General features: G+C 46.0%; 2 protein-coding genes across 3 annotated transcripts in view; both read right to left on the minus strand.

Moving 5' to 3' along the window:
* LOC115192887 (cingulin-like protein 1) overlaps positions 1 to 987 on the minus strand; it is a 27,290-nt gene extending 26,303 nt beyond the window's left edge. The window contains exon 1 of one of the 2 annotated variants that reach the window (XM_029751819.1): positions 586 to 984. The gene's annotated coding sequence lies outside the window, so the exon portion shown is untranslated. Of the gene's footprint in view, positions 1 to 585 lie in introns of both variants that reach the window. The other variant, XM_029751820.1, reaches the window with a different exon arrangement.
* On the minus strand, positions 842 to 22,256 carry LOC115192888 (transcription factor 12). Its single transcript, XM_029751821.1, has 9 exons — positions 22,027 to 22,256; positions 15,493 to 15,687; positions 14,574 to 14,759; positions 11,755 to 11,898; positions 9,893 to 10,051; positions 5,137 to 5,408; positions 4,214 to 4,449; positions 3,349 to 3,513; positions 842 to 3,036 (listed from the first exon to the last, which is right to left on the minus strand). Exons 1-8 carry the CDS (start codon positions 22,096 to 22,098, stop codon positions 3,362 to 3,364), a joined length of 1,416 nt encoding a protein of 471 aa, XP_029607681.1. The 5' UTR covers positions 22,099 to 22,256; the 3' UTR covers positions 842 to 3,036; positions 3,349 to 3,361.
* Between the last annotated feature and the right edge of the window lie 781 nt (positions 22,257 to 23,037).

The following is a 23,037-nucleotide window of genomic DNA, read 5'->3' on the forward strand; positions in this document are numbered from 1 at the left end:
TTTAATGAAAAAAAATAAATAATAATAATAAATTGAACTTGTTTACGTTTAACCTTTATTTAACTAGGCAAGTTAGTTGAGAACAAATTATTTTTACAATGATGGCCTACCCCGGACGACCCTGGACCAATTGTGCCAAGCCATATGGGACTCCCAATCACGGCCGGTTGTTATACAGCCTGGATTCGAACCAGGGTGTCTGTAGAGACGCCTCAAAAACTGAGATGCAGTGCCTTAGACCGCTTAGACCACTCGGGAGCCCCTTTTTAATTATTAACCAATATCAAAAATGTGTCTCCTTCACAAGTACTTTATCAACCTCTATTTGTACGATTGTAATTAAAGACAAAAGGATATATGTATGGCTAAACCTCTGTGCAGTTTTACCAGCGGATAATAAAACACCACTCTACCTTTACTAGCTGATCAAACGTGATGTTCTTGAACGATAAAACAGCCTACCCAAAGCAATGCCAAAACGAGAATCACTTTATAAACCACTAACTGTGCAATTGGTTTGAGTAACAGTTGTTAAGACAGTTTAGAAAAGTGTCCCAGTGCGCAAAATCTTTGTGATTGTCTTACCTAAATTCGCGCAGTTCTGTTAAAAGTAGTGCCCTGGCTGAAATGCCAGTGTTGTGGGAGCTGTTTTATGGCGCTCGGGATTCCCCCTCCCTATTCCAGTCTCTATTCACAAGTACGTGTTCCCCCCTAGCGGAATTGTCCAGCCATTCAACAAATTGCGCGGGTGTTCATCATCATCATCATCATCATCATCATCATTATGATCATTAACTCCTCGAATAATACAGACCGGATGTATTTTCTGAGAAAACAAATATAGGAAAAATACGAAATACTTTTATGGTTTACATTTCCTGTAGATGACATAGGTGACACTCATCAACATAACTGTACATACCTGAAAGGTATGGGTTTTTACAAAGACATCCCGCATTATGGAATTCTCCAATATACACTAAGTTGTGGCTTGTTTAGGGTATCATTATTTACAATGTCTGGTAAAATATATGACAAAAAAAATATTTCTGAAAAAAAAAACATTTTATTGTTTAAAATTTAAAATCTGTAATTCAGATATTTAGTTATTAGTAATTGTAGAAAAGATAAACTACAGCAAGTTAGTAAAAAATAATCAATATTTTCTATAAAAACGGAAGAATTAAGTATTAATTGTAGCCTAACCAAAAAGTGCACTTAGCTCCTAAAAATCTGACTCTGCCTAAACACATGCATGTACACACAACTAAAAGGCTCTGCATGGTCAATCCGACATCTGCAGTGGCCATGCATCACTTCGTGGAGCAGAGTAGAGAAGTTGTGAAGGAAGTTGTCAAGGAAGTGAGTTTGTGTTTATACCTCCCGCCCTCACCTTCCGTCAACCAATCATGTCAATGTGGAGCTATACAGAGCCCTCTGCATTGTTAAAACATTTGGGAGGAGCACGGAGATGTAGTACGGAGATCGATTTGACCTCGTCAAGCCTCCGGAGCCTCCGCCATTGCGTCACACCCTCCGTACGGGGCCTCCAGCTCATATTGCTGGAGCAAGCATGAATTGGTTTTAAGCCTTGTATCAGCTTTAAAGACAATTTAAGCTTGATCTGGAATGGGGCCCAGAGTCTCAGTATGGAGGGTGTGACGCAATGGCGGAGGCTCCGGAGGCTCGAGGAGACCAAATCGAGCTCTGTTTGGCGATGCTGTGCGCCTCCCAAATTTTGTAACAATGCGAAGGGATCCGTATAGCTCCATATAGCTCCGGATTGACATGATCGGTTGATGGAAGGTGGGGCGGTACATCCTGTATAAACACATATTAACTTCCTTGCCAACTTCCTTGTCAACAAAAATGTAGAACTTTGACGACAGGCTATCAGAACAAGTTCACATATAAAAAAACATCTTTATGATACCTTTTTTTAGGGATTTCTAACACACAGAAATGTGTTTGAACTCCTGGAAAGAGATCAGGGAGGTAATGGGGATAGATGGGTAAAGAGGTCAATGGAATGAAGACTGTGGGGGATAGAAGGACGCTGGATTGGCACACACACACAAAAAAATCTGATTGAACAAAGTGGATATTTGTCAAATTCGTAATGATTGATGTATTGTAACAGGCCCACAATGTGGTTACTAAAATCCGATTTGGATATATTTGGCTGTTTTTGTTGCAAAAAATTTAGAAGTTTTTTCCTTTTCAGGTTAAGGGAAAGTGACTGCTAAATGCTAACTCCCATTCGTATAAGCTGGTAACATAGCTAGCATACAGTAGTCAAAGTATACTCCGATTTTTACCTCAACATAGTGTGAAATACACAAATAAACAATAGCCTAAATGTAGACTAATTTTGCTGGGGGGGCAATGGGGAGATTCGGGATGGAGATGCAGCCTTTTTACTTCATGCTGTTTTGGCTGAGTTCCTATGTTAAGCACCGGGAAACAGACTCCAACATCTCAGTAGAGATAAGATCTTGTCTTTTCATTTAGCCAGTTGCTCGTAAATTAGCTGGATGGCTATAGAGATTAGCCCTGAATCACTATGAGTGGTGTGGTTCAGACCAATTTATTGGATGTGTATGAGAGCACCCCGAAGTGCAACAAGTATGAAAGCTCTGACTTCTGTGGAGGCCGCATCACCGTAAATGCTGTACGGCCACTGCAGATGTTGGACTGACCATGCAGAGCCTTTTAAGAGGTCAATACTGACAGAGGAGAATAAAAATGATGAAATTAACATTGTTTTACACAGGGCAGTGTTGTGTTTTTTTTTTTTCACTGTACATTTTTCTTTCACTGTACTAACGAATATAAAAACATTTGTACAAAACATTTGCTGGTTACAAGTAGGTTTAGGCACAAGTGAAAGTCGATCTGGAGGAAATTGTCACTACTGTCGTGATTAATTAGCTTCTGCAATAGTTTATGTTTCTTCGCTACTGGGTCCCAGAAATAACACTGAATGTCATTGGATGGTCTTTCACCATCTTAAGATGATCCTTCTCCACACTTCATCTGTAGAAAGAAAGAAAAAAATGTGTTGATAACGTTTCTCACAATATAGATTATATCAACTTGGATCAACAGACGCTTTCATAGAAGAAGAAGAAGAAGGCTGCGTTTAGACAGGCTGCCCACATCTGATCTCTTTCCACCAATCACATCAGATCTTTTCACAGCATATCATTTTAAGACCTGATCTGATTGGTCAAAAGACCAATCAAAGTGACATCATTTTATTTATTTATTTTTATTTTTTGAATTGGGCTTCCTGTCTAAACACAGCCAAAGAAGAAGAAGAAGAATGTGAGATCTTTGTACTGTTACCTGTTTTAGATGTTTAGAGATTATGTCCCATGGGGTTGGCAGCATCTAGTCCAGGATGTAGTGATGCCTGGTGTTGCTGCAGGCCCTGGGCATCTGTTAACCCAGCTGACATCTTCTCCTGCTCCCTCCTCCTCAGACAGGCTGTTTTAGGGTTCAGATTACGCTCTAGAGGTAGCAGATCACACGGACATCAACATTAGTACTATCCCATAGACCTGACAGTGAACCAGGACATCAACATTAGTACTATCCCATAGACCTGACAGGGAACCAGGACATCAACATTAGTACTATCGCATAGACCTGACAGTGAACCAGGGCATCAACATTAGTACTATCCCATAGACCTGACAGTGAACCAGGACATCAACATTAGTACTATCCCATAGACCTGACAGTGAACCAGGACATCAACATTAGTACTATCCCATAGACCTGACAGGGAACCAGGACATCAACATTAGTACTATCCCATAGACCTGACAGGGAACCAGGACATCAACATTAGTACTATCCCATAGACCTGACAGTGAACCAGGACATATCCTCTTCTACGCAGCCCCCCCCCCCCCCCCCCCATCGATTCATGTTCCACTGTAGTGAAGTACGTACTCATTCAACTTCTATTTATACAGATTATTTAGATAATAACTATATCTCAATGTATCTTTCCAACTTAATCTCCTTCTCAATCTCTTATTGGAGGAGAAAATACAATGTTCCTCTCCTCAGACCTTCTCCTCCAATGTGTTTTGAGAAGGAGTCGAGGAGAGAGGATGCGAGGAATTCGAGGAAAGATGAATTAAGAAATAGACATAATCTGTTTTTGCAAGAGAGACCTGTTCAAGATGGTAGCAGTACTGACCTCTGACTTGTTGTTCTAGACTAAGTATTACAGCCACGGCTTGGTGTAATACAAGCAGCTTGGTCTGGGGCTTCTCGCTCTTCAGGTGCAGCTGGGTCATGTGACCCAGCTCTTTGAACGCCTCGTTGATGTCACGGACACGAAGGCGCTCGCGGGCGTTGTTGGCCATCCGTCGCTCCCGCTCCCGCTCAGCCTTCTGCTCCGGACTCAGGTTGTCCTCATCCTCATGGACGCTGCTGAAGGGGAGAAAAGAAAGTTGGAGTCAGTGTTAGAATTGGCAGTTGCCATGTGGCGCCCTCTGGTGGAAATTATTTGAACACTTTTGACATTTTGGGGGATTTAGTTGGAATTCTGATCATGCGCCCCAAAAAAATTGCATTGAATATTGAATTCATTACCAGTTTTTACCACTCAAACAGATAGATAGGGAGCTACCCAGCAGGCAAAGCTGGTTGAAATGACATCATAACAACCATTTCCCCTGCTGGGTAGAGGGAGAGTAGCCTCGTTCTAGATCTGTTTCAACTCTGACAAGACAACACAAACTGATCTGGGACCAGGCTAGAGGCAGAGAGAGAGAGACAGCACAAACTGATCTGGGACCAGGCTAGAGGCAGAACGATAGCATACAGCTGATATGGGATCAGGCTAGAGGCAGAGAGAGAGATAGCATAAAGCTGATCTGGGACCAGGCTAGAGGCAGAGAGAGAGAGATAGCATACAGCTGATATGGGATCAGGCTAGAGGCAGGGAGAGAGATAGCATGAAGCTGATCTGGGACCAGGCTAGAGGCAGAGAGAGAGAGATAGCATACAGCTGATATGGGATCAGGCTAGAGGCAGGGAGAGAGATAGCATGAAGCTGATCTGGGACCAGGCTAGAGGCAGAGAGAGATAGCGTAAAGCTATTTTTGCTGTCCTCACCTGGTCATGCTGCCTCCTTGTGTCTTGTGTGACACGCTCTCCTCGTCAGAGCGCTGGCTGTGGCTGTCAGAGCTGTGGCTGTGCCTGTTACCCTGGTTGTAATGGCTGTGAAGTAGGTCATACTGCTCATCTTTCTCCAGACCCTCCAACTTCAGCTCCAAGCCACCTAGTCCTGCAGGGAGACCCGCTGGGAAGGAGTGGCCATGTTTATTCTGTGAACGGCTCTGCAGCACAGGATGGTGGTTGTTGTTGTTCAGATTGACAGCCTCTACCTGTACACACACACAAGAGAATAGGTGCAATAAATATACACAAAAGTATGTGAACATCCCTTCAAATTAGTGGATTTGGCTATTTCAGCCACACCCATTGCTGACAGGTGTATATAATCGAGCACACAGCCACACAATCTCCATAGACAAACATTGGCAGCTCTAGATAAGAGCGTCTGCTGTATGACTAAAAGATAAAAATGTGAATCTCTGTCAGACAAGGTGACTTTTATCAATATATTCAGCTCTTGTTTTTTTCTAATGGGTATTATGACTCATACTGTGGTACTCTGTGTGTATGTAGTAAGTAGTACGAGCAAATTCAAATGAGGAAAAAGTGGGCGGTTTGTATTCGATAAAAGTTTTGATTAAAAGTTTCAATTTGAGCTCCACACGGAAGGACCTTTGCTCATGTAGTGTATTTTATTATCCTCTACTTAGTGGGAAAACAGTCAATATAAAAAAAATACATTACACATACGTTGCCTTCATTTCCTTGACGCTACCCCCAATCACAAAAAGGTAACTAAACCAACATCTGCCCCCCCCCCATCCCTCCATCCCTCCATTCTCCACATATCCCCTGAGTGAATTGGATCAGAGAACATCCAAATCCCTCCCTCATAGCTCCCCTAAAGATATCCTTAATGGGGCGACAGGTAGCCTAGCGGTTAGGGCGTTGGGCCAGTAACCGAAAGGTTTCTGGATTGAATCCCTGAGCTGACAAGGTAAAAATCATATCATTCTGAACTTGAACAAGGCAGTTAACCCACTGTTCCCCAGTAGGCCGTCATTGTAAATAAGAATTTGTTCTTAACTGACTTGCCTAGTTAAATAAAGGTAAAATATTAATTTCTTTCAGGAATTATTCCTTTTTAACTGACACATATCCCTGGAAGAAAAAAAAGTGACTGAATTAATTGAATAATCCTCCTAGGGATTAAACAGGTCCATATCCGCTGAATGTAATGTAGGCTTACTTCCATTACTCTGTCCTCTGTCTGGATTCAATCACCACGAACAAAAGCCTAACACACTGATCAGACCTGGGTTCAACAAGTATTTGTTTTCTTTCAAACACTTTGAGCATATTTGATTGAGTCTGTCTGGAGAACCAGATTGGCAGGGTTTTCACTTTTTTGGAAACCATTCTATTGGCTCTACTATACCAGGCAATTATCAATCAAGCGCAGTTGAAATATTTGAGAGTAAAACAAATGCTATTTGAATCCAGGTCTGACACTGCTATGTAAGTGTCATGGTGGAAGCATTCACCTTCCCCTGTCCATATCGTTACCTGGTCAGTATCCACACATAGATAGACTTTTCAGACCGCAGCAAATTAAATTAAATTGTTTTCTATTTCCCGAACACTAACCCTCCCGTTAGGAGGTGGCGCTGGATGGGATGGCTGCCGTTTTACGTGCTCCTAACCAACTGTGCTATTTTTTTTTTTTTTCACATTGTAACTTATTTTTGTACATAATGCTACCATCTCTTATGACCAAAAAGAGCTTCTGTATATCAGAACAGCGATTACTCACCTTGAACTGGACAAAGATTTTTTTCTTGAATGAATCCGACGCGAAGGATATACTACCTCCCCGAGACCCAAATCCCTGTCATTTGGGTGAAGAAAAGACGGAAATACAGGGGGCGGAGGTCGGGGTGTCTTGTAAGAATTGGTTGGCGAGTGGGTAACCTTCCTCTACCATTCGTTCTATTGGCCAATGTGCAATCACAGGAGAATAAACTGGATGATCTCTGTTCGAGACTATCCTACCAACGGGACATTAAAAACTGTAATATCTTATGTTTCACAGAGTCGTAGCTGAACGACGACATGGATAATATAGAACTGGCTGGTAAGACGAGGGGTGGGGATGTATGTCTATTTGTCAATAACTGCTCGTGCGCGATGTCTAATATTAAAGAAGTCTCGAGGTATTGCTCGCCTGAGGTAGAATACCTCATGATAAGCTGTCGACCACACTATCTACCAAGAGAGTTCTCATCTATATTATTCATAGCCGTCTATTTACCACCACAAACCGATGCTGGCACTAAGACCGCACTCAACGAGCTGTATAAGGCCATAAGCAAACAAGAAAATGCTCATCTAGAAGTGGCTCTCCTAGTGGCCGGGGACTTTAATGCAAGCATACTCAAATCCGTTTTTCCTAATTTCTACCAACATGTTATATGTACAACCAGAGAAAAAATAACTCTAGAACACCTTTACTCCACACACACACAAAGCTCTCCCTCGCCCTCCATTTGGCAAATCTAACCATAACTCTATCCTCCTGATTCCTGCTTACAAGAAAAAAGTACAGCAAGAAGTACCAGTGACTCGCTCAATAAGGGAGTGGTCAGATGACGCGGATGCTATGCTGCAGGACTATTTTGCTAGCACAAACTGGAATACGTTCCGGAATTCATCCAATGACATTGAGGAGTATACCACCTCAGTCACCGGCTTCATCAATAAGTGCATCTATGAAGTCGTCCCCACAGTAACCGTGCGTACATATCCCAACCAGAAGCCATGGATTACCGGCAACGTCCGCACCGAGCTAAAGGCTAGAGTTGCCGCTTTCAAAGAGCGGGACACTAATGCGGACGCTTATAAGAAATCCTGCTATGCCCTCAAACGAACCAGGCAAAGCGTCATTACAGGAATAAGATTGAATCCTACTACACCGGCTTTGAAGCTCATTGGATATGGCAGGGCTTGCAAACTATTACGGACTACAAAGGGAAACCCAGCCGCGAGCTGCCCAGTGACACAAGCCTACCAGACGAGCTAAATGCCTTTTATGCTTGCTTCGAGGCAAGCAACACTGAAGCATGCATGAAAGCACCAGCTGTTCCAAAAAACTTTGTGATCACACTCTCCATAGCCGATGTGAGCAAGACCTTTAAACAGGTCAACATTCACAAGGCCACGGGGCCAGATGGATTACCAGGACGTGTACTCAGAGCATGCACTGACCAAATGACAAGTGTCTTCACTGACATTTTCAACCTCTCCCTGACCGAGTCTATAAGGATTGGCAACAACACATCTGCCACGCTGATCCTCAACACTGGGGCCCCTCAGGGGTGCGTGCTTAGTCCCCTCCTGTACTCCCTGTTCAACCACGACTGCGTGGCCAAGCATGACTCTAACACCATCATTAAGTTTGCTGACAACACAACAGTGGAAGGCCTGATCACCGACAACGATGAGACAGCCTATAGGGAGGAGGTCAGAGACCTGGCAGTGTGGTTCCAGGACAACAAGCTCTCCCTCAATCTGAGCAAAACAAAGCTGATCGTGGATGACAGGGAAAGGAGGGATGAACAGCCCACAATTAACATCGACAGGGCTGTAGTGTAGCGGGTCGAGATTTTCAAGTTCCTTGGCGTCTACATCACCAACAAATTATCATGGTCCAAATACATCAAGACAGTCGTGAAGCGGGCACGACAACACCTTTTCTCCCTTAGGAGACTGAAAAGATTTGGCATGGGTCCCCAGATCCTTAAAAAGTTCTACAACTGCACCATCGAGAGCATCCTGACTGGTTGCATCATCGCCTGGTATGAAACTGCTCGGCATTGGACCATAAGGCACTACAGAGGGTAGTGCGTATGGCACAGTACATCCCTGGGGCCAAGCTTCCTGACATCCAGTAAATATTTTATTAACTCTATTTCTTGAACTGCATTGTTGGTTAGAAGGGCTTGTCAGTAAGCATTTCACGGTAAGGTCTACACCTGTTGTATTAGGTGCATGTGACAAATACAATTGGATTTGATTTATGGAAAATATGTCGAAATGACATGTGGAAAATACGCATACCATAGCTGGAGTGTGTCTGGTGTGATTTGTAGAGCAGTGGTGGCAGGGTACACACACAGACACACATATACATACACACACACACAGACACACATATACATACACACACACACAGACACACATATACATACACACACACACACAGACACACACACACACAGATTGCTGTTTTCTGTTTTCTCAATGACATTCAATTCAGCATTGAAAAAAAAAGAAGTTTTTTCCACCTGAGACTGACCACAAGTCAAGTCACTATGACAACAAACCAGGTGATTTTAATGGATCCTGTTTGACTTCTAATGCCTGTTAAGGGGAATGTAAGCCAAAAGTAACTGAAAGTAATCAGATTACGTTACTGAGTTTGAGTAATCCAAAAGTTACATTACTGATTACAATTTTGGACTGGTAACTAGTAACTGTAACGGATTACATTTAGAAAGTAACCTACCCAACCTTGTGCGCGCGCGCGCGCGCACACACACACACACACACACACACACACACACACACACACACACACACACACACACACACACACCCTGCACACACAGTGGCCAATAACCTTTCCCTACACGCTTCCCATACATAAAACAGACACAACCTGAAACCCTTTCACAAAGTAATGAATGGGTCTCACCATGGCTGTGTCATGTGCCATGGTGGGTCTGTGTCCATGGTTAGCCTGGTTTAACAGGCTGTGGATGTCAGAGGGCAGGCTGGGGATGGGTCCTGCCGCATGGTTACGCAGCACATAGATCACATCATCTAGTCTGTCTAGACGATCCTCCAACTGAGACTAGAGAGAGAGGAGAGGAGAGGAGAGGAGAGGAGAGGAGAGGAGAGGAGAGGAGAGGAGAGGAGAGGAGAGGAGAGGAGAGGAGAGGAGAGGAGGAGGAGAGGAGAGGAGAGGAGAGGAGAGGATAGAGAGAGGAGAGGAGAGGAGAGAGAGCGAGGAGAGAGAGGACAGAAAGGAGAGAGAGAGAGGAGAGGAGAGGAGAGGAGAGGAGAGGAGAGGAGAGAGAGAGAGAGAGAGAGAGAGAGAGAGAGAGAGAGAGGAGAGGAGAGGAGAGGAGAGGAGAGGAGAGGAGAGGAGAGGAGAGGAGAGGAGAGGAGAGGAGAGGAGAGGAGAGAGAGTGAGGGGGAGAGGAGAGAGGGGGGGGGTGTTATTATCATGCTGAGAATGAAACATTGCAGTGCTTGAGGCTATAATATAACAAGATAAACTCAGCAAAAAAAGAAATGTCCTCTCACTGTCAACTGCGTTTATTTTCAGCAAACTTAACATGTGTAAATATTTGTATGAACATAACAAGATTCAACAACTGAAACATAAACTGAACAAGTTCCACAGACATGTGACTAACAGAAATGGAATAATGTGTCCCTGAACAAAGGGGGGGTCAAAATCAAAAGTAACAGTCAGTATCTGGTGTGGCCACCAGCTGCATTAAGTACTGCAGTGCATCTCCTCCTCATGGACTGCACCAGATTTGCCAGTTCTTGCTGTGAGATGTTACCCCACTCTTCCACCAAGGCACCTGCAAGTTCCCGGACAGAGTACAGGCCTCGGTGTAACACTCATTCCTTCGCCGATAAATGCAAATCCGACCATCACCCCTGGTGAGACAAAACCTCTACTCGTCAGTGAAGAGCACTTTTTGCCAGTCCTGTCTGGTCCAGAGACGGTGGGTTTGTGCCCATAGGCGACGTTGTTGCCTGTGATGTAAGGCAGGTCCTCACCAGGCAACAGGCCTACAAGCCCTCAGTCCAGCCTCTCTCAGCCTATTGCACTGATGGAGTTGTTGTTGCCATCCTGTACCTGTCCCACAGGTGTGATGTTCGGATGTACCGATCCTGTGCAGGTGTTGTTACACGTGGTCTACCACTGCGAGGACAATCAGCTGTCCGTCCTGTCTCCATGTAGCGCTGTCTTAGGCATCTCACAGTACGGACATTGCAATTTATTGCCCTGGCCACATCTGCAGTCCTCATGCCTCCTTGCAGCATGCCTAAGGCACTTTTGCGCAGATGAGCAGGGACCCTGAGGACCTTTCTTTTAGTGTTTTTCAGAGTCAGTAGAAAGGCCTCTTTAGTGTCCTAAGTTTTCATAACTGTGACCTTAATTGCCTACCGTCTGTAAGCTGTTAGTTTCTTAGCGACCGTTCCACAGGTGCATGTTCATTAATTGTTTATGGTTCATTGAACAAGCATGGGAAACAGTGTTTAAACCCTTTACAATGAAGATCTGTGAAGTTATTTTCATTTTTATGAATTATCTTTGAAAGACAGGGTCCTGAAAAAGGGACGTTTCTTTTTTGTTGTTGCTGAGTTTATGTATTTGATGAGTTGGATCAATTCAAAGACAGCAGCATTTAGATAAAATGTGACTCCAGCAGACAAAAATCAATGATAGAATGTGTGGGTACAGTATTTGAACATTCTTCGTGACCTATCAAAACTTATCAAACAAAGATGTGTCACAGAGCTCCATGTCCTTACCAGTGATATAGGTGAGGCCTGGTAGCTGGACGAGAGAGAGGCCTGGTTAGCTGGGGGACCCGTTGCAGACCCTGTGTGTGGAGATGGAGACCTCTCTGGTGTGGAGGAGTTTTCACTGCTGCTAGTGTAGTCAGGTGAATACATCTGAATACAGACAGAGGAGTAGAAGAAGATGAGGGGGAGATAGAGGAGGGGGAGAGGAGGGATAGAGGAGGGGGAGAGGAGGGGGAGAGGAGGGGTAGAGGAAGGGGAGAGGAGGGGTAGAGGAGGGGTAGAGGAGGGGGAGAGGAGGGATAGAGGAAGGGGAGAGGAGGGGGAGAGGAGGGGTAGAGGAAGGGGAGAGGAGGGGTAGAGGAGGGGGAGAGGAGGGATAGAGGAGGGATAGAGGAAGGACAGAGGAGGGGGAGAGGAGGGGGAGAGGAGGGATAGAGGAGGGATAAAGGAGGGGTAGAGGAGGGATAGAGGAAGGGGAGAGGAGGGGGAGAGGAGGGGTAGAGGAAGGGGAGAGGAGGGGTAGAGGAGGGGGAGAGGAGGGGGAGAGGAGGGATAGAGGAGGGGGAGAGGAGGGATAGAGGAAGGGGAGAGGAGGGGGAGAGGAGGGGTAGAGGAAGGGGAGAGGAGGGGTAGAGGAGGGGGAGAGGAGGGGGAGAGGAGGGGGAGAGGAGGGATAGAGGAAGGGGAGAGAGGAGGGGGAGAGGAGGGGTAGAGGAAGGGGAGAGGAGGGGTAGAGGAGGGGGAGAGGAGGGGGAGAGGAGGGATAGAGGAGGGGTAGAGGAGGGATAGAGGAGGGGTAGAGGAGGGGGGAGAGGAGGGGGAGAGGAGGGATAGAGGAGGGGGAGAGGAGGGGGAGAGGAGGGGGAGAGGAGGGATAGAGGAGGGGGAGAGGAGGGATAGAGGAAGGACAGAGGAGGGGGAGAGGAGGGGGAGAGGAGGGATAGAGGAGGGATAAAGGAGGGGTAGAGGAGGGATAGAGGAGGGGGAGAGGAGGGATAGAGGAGGGGTAGAGGAGGGATAGGGGAGGGGTAGAGGAGGGATAGAGGAGGGGGGGAGGAGGGATAGAGGAGGGATAGAGGAGGGATAGAGGAGGGGGGATAGAGGAGGGGTAGAGGAGGGATAGGGGAGAGGTAGAGGAGGAATAGAGAAGGGGTAGAGGAGGAATAGAGGAGGAATAGAGGAGGGGAGGGGTAGAGGAGGGGTAGAGGATGGGAGGGGTAGAGGAGGGATAGAGGAGGGGAGGGGTAGAGGAGGGGAGGGGTAGAGGAGGGATAGAGGAGGGGAGGGGTAGAGGAGGGATAGAGGAGGAATAGAGGAGGAATAGAGGAGGGGAGGGGTAGAGGAGGGGTAGAGGATGGGAGGGGTAGAGGAGGGATAGAGGAGGGGAGGGGTAGAGGAGGGGAGGGGTAGAGGAGGGATAGAGGAGGGGAGGGGTAGAGGAGGAATAGAGGAGGAATAGAGGAGGAATAGAGGAGGGGAGGGGTAGAGGAGGGGTAGAGGATGGGAGGGGTAGAGGAGGGATAGAGGAGGGGAGGGGTAGAGGAGGGGAGGGGTAGAGGAGGGATAGAGGAGGAGGTGGGATAGAGGAGGGGGAGAGGAGGGATAGAGGAGGGATAGAGGAGGGGGAGGGTAGAGGAGGGGGGATAGAGGAGGGGGAGAGGAGGGATAGAGGAGGGATAGAGGAGGGGGAGGGGTAGAGGAGGGGGGATAGAGGAGGGATAGAGGAGGAGGTGGGATAGAGGAGGAGGAGGGGGAGGGATAGAGGAGGGATAGAGGAGGAGGTGGGATAGAGGAGGGATAGAGGAGGAGGTGAGATAGAGGAGGGGTAGAGGAGAGGTAGAGGAGGGATAGAGGAGTGGGGATAGAGGAGGGATAGAGGAGTGGGGATAGAGGAGGGATAGAGGAGGGGAGGGGTAGGAGGGGTAGAGGAGGAATAGAGGAGGAATAGAGGAGGAATAGAGGAGGGGAGGGGTAGAGGAGGGGTAGAGGATGGGAGGGGTAGAGGAGGGATAGAGGAGGGGAGGGGTAGAGGAGAGGAGGGGTAGAGGAGGGATAGAGGAAGGAGGGGTAGAGGAGGGGGGATAGAGGAGGAGGAGGGGGAGGGATAGAGGAGGGATAGAGGAGGAGGTGGGATAGAGGAGGGATAGAGGAGGAGGTGAGATAGAGGAGGGATAGAGGAGGGATAGAGGAGGGATAGAGGAGGGGGAGAGACAGAGGAGGGGTAGAGGAGTGGGGATAGAGGAGGGATAGAGGAGTGGGGATAGAGGAGGGATAGAGGAGGGATAGGGAAGGGGAGGGATAGAGGAGGGATAGAGGAGAGGGAGGGATAGAGGAGGGATAGAGGAGGGATAGAGGAGGGATAGAGGAGAGGTAGAGGAGGAATAGAGGAGGGATCAGAGGAGTAATAGAGGAGGGGAGGGGTAGAGGAGGGATAGAGGAGGGGGAGGGATAGAGGAGGGATAGAGGAGGGATAGAGGAGGGGTAGAGGAGGGATAGAGGAGGGGGAGGGATAGAGGAGGGATAGAGGAGGGATAGAGGAGGGATAGAGGACCGTGAGTAACAACACAATGCAACCTTTTAAAAGCGCAACTTGTAATTTCTCTGTGTGGTTTTATAACCACCACCTCAGGCCTTGTAGCATGGCTCATAACCCGAGCTGACTTAATAATATTTTCCTGGTTGGACAGATGGCCAATAAACAGTCCAGCAGCACGGTCCAGGGCTGGGTTGATAATAATACACAGTGGTTTTTAATAGGGACATTTCCCTATTGATCATTGTTGTTTCACTTTGAAGTTGGCTTTGTAAGTCGTCCCAGTACATACGGAAGCCAGTGCTTTCCCCAGGGTTGCTCCGGTCTGAGACCATCCTGTAGACGGGTTTCCTGTGCTGTTCTCTGAGCTGTTGACTGACAGGGAGTGAGATGAAGCAGGGTTGTTACGGTGGAAGGTAGACATAGGAGGAAGTCCCCTGTTCACCTCTACAGGTGAGACTGAATGGGGAGAATAGACCTGCAAAGCAATCAAACACATACACGTGTTACATTTGTCTTGGTGACGGTGCAGCAGAGTACAGTACATATACACTGAGTGGACAAAACATTATGAACTCCTGCTCTTTCCATGACATAGACTGACAAGGTGAATCCAGGTGAAAGCCATGATCCCTTATTGATGTCACTTGTTAAATCCACTTCAATCAGTGTAGATGAAGGGGAGGAGACAGGTTAAAGAAGGATTTATAAGCCTTGAGACAAGTGAGACATGGATTGTGTATGTGTGTTATTCAGAGGGTGAATGGGCAAGACAAAATATTTCAGTGCCTTTGGACCGGGTATGGTAGTAGGTGCCAGGCGCACTGGTTTGAGTGTGTCAAGAACTGCAACGCTGCTGGGTTTTTCACACTCAACAGTTTCTTGTGTTTATCAAGAATGGTCCCCCACGTAAAGGACATCCAGCCAACTTGACACAACTGTGGGAAGCATTGGAGTCAACATGGGCCAGCATCCCTGTGGAACACTTTAGACACCTTGTAGAGTCCATGACCTGATGAATTGAGGCTGTTCTGAGGACAAAAGGGGGAGGTGCAACTCAATATTAGAAAGGTGTTCCTAATGTTTTGTACACTCACCATATATACAGTACATTTTTACATATTTGTCCCAAACTTTCTTTTTAACATAAGAGCTCTGGTGAGTAAAATGTACTATGTTTTTATCATATGGCAAATTAACTAAAAACTTACCAGGTGATTGTGTGACGGTTGCAGGTTACTGTAGCTTCCTGATTGGTGGGCTGAAGCCCCTCCTGTTCCTCCATAGCCAGCCTGGTTCATTCCGTTGGAGTTCCACATGTCAGGTGAACTGTTAATCCCCTGTTGTTCGCCACAGGAGGACGAGTCAGGGTTGAGGTCGTGGTGACTTGGAGATTGATCGTAAACCTGAGAAGAATGGGGGGGGGGGGACAGCTAAATTAAAGAGTTTGAAGTAAACATCTAGAATACTGAAAGAATGACTTCAAAAAGTGACTCTTCCTCGTCACTGTAAGCGATCATTGACATAGTAGAGACTAGAGACCAAACATACAGTACACACTGAGGACTAAACCTGCTCTTTCCACGACATACACTGACCAGATGAATACAGGGGAAAGCTATGATCCCTTCTTGATGTCACTTGCTAAATCCACTTCAATCAGTGTAGATGAAGGGGAGGAGACAGGTTAAAGAAGGATTTTTAAGCCTTGAGACAATTGAGACATGGATTGTGTATGTGTGCCATTCAGTGGGTGAATGCGCGAGACAAAATATTTAATGCGCCTTTGAACGGAGTATGGTAATAGGTGCCAGGTGCACCGGTTTGTGTCAAGAACGCTGCTGGGTTTTTCACGCTCAACAGTTTACTGTGTGTATCAAGAATGGTCCACCACCCAAAGGACATCCAGCCAATTTGACACAACTGTGGGAAGCATTGGAGTCAACATGGGCCAGCATCCCTGTGGAATGCTTTCAACACCTTGTAAAATCCATGCTCCGACTAACTGAAGCTGTTCTGAGGGCAAAAGGGGGGCTGCAACTCAATACTATGAAGGTGTTCCTAATGTTTTGTACACTCAGTGGGTATAAATATATATACAGTAAAGCCCACGAATGCATGTGAATATACAGTATCAGTCAAACGTTTGGACACACCTAGTCATTCAAGGGTTTTTCTTTATTTTTTACTATTCTATTCATAGTGAAGACATCAAAACTATGAAATAACACATATGGAATCATGTAGTAACCAAAAAAGTGTTAAACAAATCAAAATATCTTTTAAATTTGAGATTCTTCAAAGTAGCCACCCTTTGCCTTAATGACAGCTTTGCACACTATTGGCATTCTCTCAACCAGCTTCATGAGGTAGTCACCTGGAATGAATTTCAATTAACAGGTGTGCCTTGTTAAAAGTTAATTTGTGGATTGTTTTTCCTTATTGATGCATTTGAGCCAATCAGTTGTGTTGTGACAAGGTAGGGGTGGTATACAGAAGATAGCCCTATTTGGTAAACGAAAAAGTAAATGTTATGGCAAGAACAGATCAAATAAGCAAAGAAAAACGAAGGTCCATCATTACTTTAAGACATGAAGGTCAGTAAATGCGGAACATTTCAAGCACTTTAAAAGTTTCTTCAAGTGCAGTCGCAAAAACCATCAAGTGCTATGATGAAACTGGCTCTCATGAGGACCGCCACAGGAAAGGAAGACCCAGAGTTACCTCTACTGCAGAGGATAAGTTCATTAGAGTAAATGCTTCACAGAGTTCAAGTAACAGACACATCTCAACATCAACTGTTCAGAGGAGACTGCGTGAATCAGGCCTTCATGGTCGAATTGCTGCAAAGAAACCACTACTAAAGGACACCAATAATAAGAAGAGACTTGCTTGGGCCAAGAAACATGAGCAACGGACATTAGACCACTGGAAATCTGTCCTTTGGTCTGATGAGTCCAAATTTCAGATTTTTGGTTCCAACTGCTGTGTCTTTGTGAAACGCAGAGTAGGTGAACGGATGATCTCTGCATGTGTGGTTCCTACCGTGAAGCATGGAGGAGGAGTTGTGATGGTGTGATGGTGCTTTGCTGGTGACACTGTCTGTGATTTATTTAGAATTCAAGGCACACTTAATCAGCATGGCTACCACAGAATTCTGCAGCGATACACCATCCCATCTGGTTTGCACTTAGTGAGACAATCATTTGTTTTTCAACAGGACCCAACATACCTCCAGGCTGTGTAAGGGCTATTTGACAGAATACTACAGTACACTACAGTACATTACAATACACTACAGAATACTACAGTGCATGCCAGTACACTACAGTATACAGTACAGTACACACAATCAGTGTGTTGATTGGAGCAGATTTAGAGCTATTGTGTTAATCCCTAAACTGGGTGATCCATGCACCTCCTTATCCGGGTTTAGGGAACAGCCTTTCCTCCCAATCACTGCACAGCCCTGGAGGGAGGGAGGGAGGGACAGATAGATTTCCATGTGGAAACCGCTGCAGAATCATATTGGATACATCCTCTTCAGACAGCAGGACCACACCACAGGACCTGACCACAGGACCACACCACAGGACCACACCACAAGACCACACCACAGGACCACACCACAGGACCACACCACAGGATCTGACCACAGCCACAGGATCTGACCACAGGATCTCACCACAGGACCACACCACAGGACCACACCACAGGATCTGACCACAGGATCTGACCACAGGATCTCACCACAGGACCACACCACAGTATCTCACCACAGCACCACACCACAGCACCACACCACAGGATCTGACCACAGGATCTCACCACAGGATCTCACCACAGGATCTCACCACAGGACCACACCACAGGACCACACCACAGTATCTCACCACAGGATCTGACCACAGGACCACACCACAGGACCACACCACAGGACCACACCACAGGATCTGACCACAGGACCACACCACAGGACCACTCCACAGGATCTGACCGCAGGACCACACCACAGTATCTCACCACAGCACCACACCACAGCACCACACCACAGGACCACACCACAGGATCTGACCACAGGATCTCACCACAGGATCACACCACAGGACCACACCACAGTATCTCACCACAGGATCTGACCACAGGACCACACCACAGGACCACACCACAGGATCTGACCACAGGACCACACCACAGGACCACTCCACAGGATCTGACCACAGGACCACACCACAGTATCTCACCACAGCACCACACCACAGCACCACACCACAGGACCACACCACAGGATCTCACCACAGGATCTCACCACAGGACCACACCACAGGACCACACCACAGTATCTCACCACAGGATCTGACCACAGGACCACACCACAGGACCACACCACAGGACCACACCACAGGATCTGACCACAGGACCACACCACAGGACCACTCCACAGGATCTGACCACAGGACCACACCACAGTATCTCACCACAGCACCACACCACAGGACCACACCACAGGATCTGACCACAGGATCTCACCACAGGACCACACCACAGGACCACACCACAGTATCTCACCACAGGATCTGACCACAGGACCACACCACAGGACCACACCACAGGACCACACCACAGGATCTGACCACAGGACCACACCACAGGACCACTCCACAGGATCTGACCACAGGACCACACCACAGTATCTCACCACAGCACCACACCACAGCACCACACCACAGGACCACACCACAGGATCTGACCACAGGATCTCACCACAGAGGATCTGACCACAGGATCTGACCACAGGATCTCACCACAGGACCACACCACAGGACCACACCACAGGACCACACCACAGGATCTCACCACAGGACCACACCACAGGATCTCACCACAGGACCACACCACAGGACCACACCAGAGGATCTGACCACAGGATCTCACCACAGGACCACACCACAGGACCACACCAGAGGATCTGACCACAGGATCTCACCACAGGACCACACCAAAGGACCACAGTTGTAATGGGGTATGATACTTTGTATCACCTAGAAAAGAACTGCCAGGGAAATTATAATATAATAATACTTTTTATTATAATAAAAAATGAGAATGAACTACAGTATCATTGTAGGATGTCTTACAAATGCAATACACACCCACCTACACACCCACCATTGTTACCCCGACGACAACGCACTGTAAAGCAGACTGGCCACTTAAAGACTCTGTTGAATATGATCACACACACCATACACACAACTCCCCTCCCCCCACACACACCATACACACAACTCCCCTCCCCCCACACACACAACCCCCTTCCCACACACACACAACTCTAGCCGTAACCCTGGCTGGTACGAGTCCTGTGGTGATAGTGGGAACAGGCCAAATATAGGAGCCCCTGCCGTCACCAACCCTGTTTCACACACACACACACACACACACACACACACACACACACACACACACACACACACACACACACACACACACACACACACACACACACACACACACACACACACGCCCTGTCTGAACCTCCGTGGGTAGCATATGGTACAGGATAAAGCCAATTGTTCTCCTTACTATAGGACGGAGCAGGCAACCCGTTAGTAATACACACAAACACACACACACACACACACACACACACGCTCACTCCTTGGACGTAGTAGGCGACCCGTTATTAATGGCTACACCCCCGGCCCAGCACACCCTCGCTGTCCCCCGCTGTCCCCCAATAAATCCCCCCCCGACACACACCCTGAAACATGCATACATAAACCGTCAACATGGTGTTCTCTTTTAGTACCGCATTGATTTACTAACCATCAATAACGGCATCACTAAAGATTAGAGACTCTCCATATGTGAAGAACACAACTGAAGGAAGACAGACACATAGTATATGAGACATGTTCATAGTTCTGTGTTACGTTAGCATCTCTGATAGCAACAAAAACTAAATAGTTCTGTGTTTCGTTAGCATCTCTGATAGCAACAAAAACTAAATAGTTCTGTGTCACGCTAGCATCTCTGACAGCAACAAAAACTAAATGGCTTAAATATATTATGAAGACAATAAAAGAGGACAAGACCACATTTTGCACTCGAAATGTATACTTTCAATCATATACAGGAAGATTTAAATGAGTGTAATATTGACCAACTATTCAATTTGCCTCTGCTCTATAGTAACACCAGATCCAACTCTAGCCACATGCAGTCAATTTGCCCGTCTGCGTCTAGTACGAACGTCTGGTTCTAGTTAGTTACTCTCCCAGAGATCAAAGCAGTCTTTGATAGCGCCTGATAATGATCCGTATAGGGACCAGTGTTAAATCAGACTACGGGTTAAATCAAATAGAGATCAGAGCAGCATTCTGCTTCACGTCAAAAAATGGTAGACGGTAAAAAATGAGAATGATATGTGTTGTGTTCTCAGGTCTGTCTGAACTGAAAGAGGGATCTTGATCATTAACACAGGGTATTGATCATTGATGCGCGTTACTGAACTCACTGACCACACAGCCAAGAGAAAAATGGTCAATGTCACTTCAGTATGCATTAAAGAACTGCATGATCAAAGAAATCGAAATAATTTGTAAATCGAAATTCATAAACTTGGGAACTTTCCTAAAATGAATGAATAAACACCGACAACACTGACTGAATAGCACACAGAGTCCCAATCCCACTCACCATACAGTAATATCCCTTCCCAGACACACACTCAGCCATATGTGCCCATTCCTAACCCATAAAACACTCAAACACATGGTTGCTGCAATAACTTTTGGGTAACTGTATATCAAAGGGTCTGTTCCTGTACTGGTATAGAATGTAGTCTGCATGGACTTCCTGGTATGATAAATGACAATGAAATAGAAACAGATGAAGGACTAGCTAGTACACACAGTGGATAGAGTAGGTTCACTTTGATGCGTCAATACTGTACTATTCTACGATAAGGTGTTATTACATCGATAGTGAACATATTGATAATGTATTTAAATTATCTATGCCTTATTCCATGTCTTATGTGTATATGAGGATAATGAAGATAACACGTGACAGAGAATAGATCATGGAGAGTGTATCAAGATAACGGAGTGTATATCAAGATAACAGCGAGTATATCACGATAACGGAGAGTATATCACGATAATGGAGAGTATATCACGATAACAGAGAGTATATCACGATGCCGGAGAGTATATCACGATAACGGAGAGTATATCAAGATAACGGAGAGTATATCACGATAACGGAGAGTATATCAAGATAACGGGGAGTATATCACGATAACAGAGAGTATATCAAGATAACGGAGAGTATATCAAGATAACGGAGAGTATATCACGATAACGGAGAGTATATCAAGATAACGGGGAGTATATCAATTAAAAATAACTATGTAGAGACCTCTGTTAATTTATATTCCTATAGGACCTTCAAACTCAACTCTGGACCTCCAAGCCAGTTCCACTGCATTTTTTCATTGTTCCCCCTCTAATCAGGGACTGATTTAGACCTGGGACACCAGGTGGGTGAAATGGATTATCAAGTAGAACAGAAAAGCAGCAGGCTCCGGACCTCGTAGGGTAAAAGTTGAATGCCCCCTGCAATAGTAAATATCAAGAGAAGGAGAGATAATAGGAGAACATCTAATTACATCCAATTATTCACAAAGGCAGTATGCAGACCGGTGCACACGTTTTTATCTAGAGTGGGAACACACTCACCGATTTGACGTAGCAATACATCAGGTTATTGCTGGTGGTCCCAGCAGAGACAGGATAGGAAGCGCAATACATGATGCTGTTCAGTTTCAGATTCAGTTCAACAGTCCAGTAGTTTCAGTAGTGTGTCCGTAGTCCTGTAGTATAGACTCCAGTAGTCAGTAGTGTCTCAGTATAGACCTGTGAGTCCACAGCTCCAGTCTCTGTTCATATGCTCTGTAGTGGACATACACTCCTCCTCCTCCTCTGACCTTTTACCTTTCAGCTCTTAACTACTCTGTCACAGACAACTTATGCAAATGAGGGCTGGTCCATTCCAGGAATTGGTGAGGGGTGATTTAGGGAGGGATTGGGGAGGTTCCACTAGTACACACACAGTCACAGTCACACACACTGCCTACATATCTAGTACCCCATTGGTTTACTACTATATAATAGGGTGTCTTTCAAACAATAGGAGTGAGTGACCTTCAAAATAACTGATTAAAAAGGCAGAGCAGACAGGGATTCCCTTCAAACACACCTCAACTAAACACACTGCTAACTCTAACCAAACACACCCTAACTAAACACACTCCTAACCAAACACACTCCTAACCAAACACACTCCTAACCAAACACACTCCTAACCAAACACACTCCTAACCAAACACACTCCTAACTCCAACCAAACACACCCTAACTAAACACACTCCTAACTAAAAACACTCCTAACTAAACACACTCCTAACCAAACACTCCTAACCAAACACACCCTAACTAAACACACTCCTAACTAAACACACTCCTAACCAAACACACTCCTAACTCTAACCAAACACACCCTAACTTAACACACTCCTAAATAAACACAACCCAACTAAACACACCCTAACTTAACACACTGCAAGTAAACACACCCTAATTAAACACATTCTTAACTAAGCACACTCCTAACTAAACACACTCCTAACTAAACACACTGCAAGTAAACACACCCTAACTTAACACACCCTAACTAAACACACCCTAACT

The sequence above is a fragment of the Salmo trutta genome, chromosome 4 (genome assembly GCF_901001165.1).
Source record: "Salmo trutta chromosome 4, fSalTru1.1, whole genome shotgun sequence".
NCBI classification, from domain to species: domain Eukaryota; kingdom Metazoa; phylum Chordata; class Actinopteri; order Salmoniformes; family Salmonidae; genus Salmo; species Salmo trutta.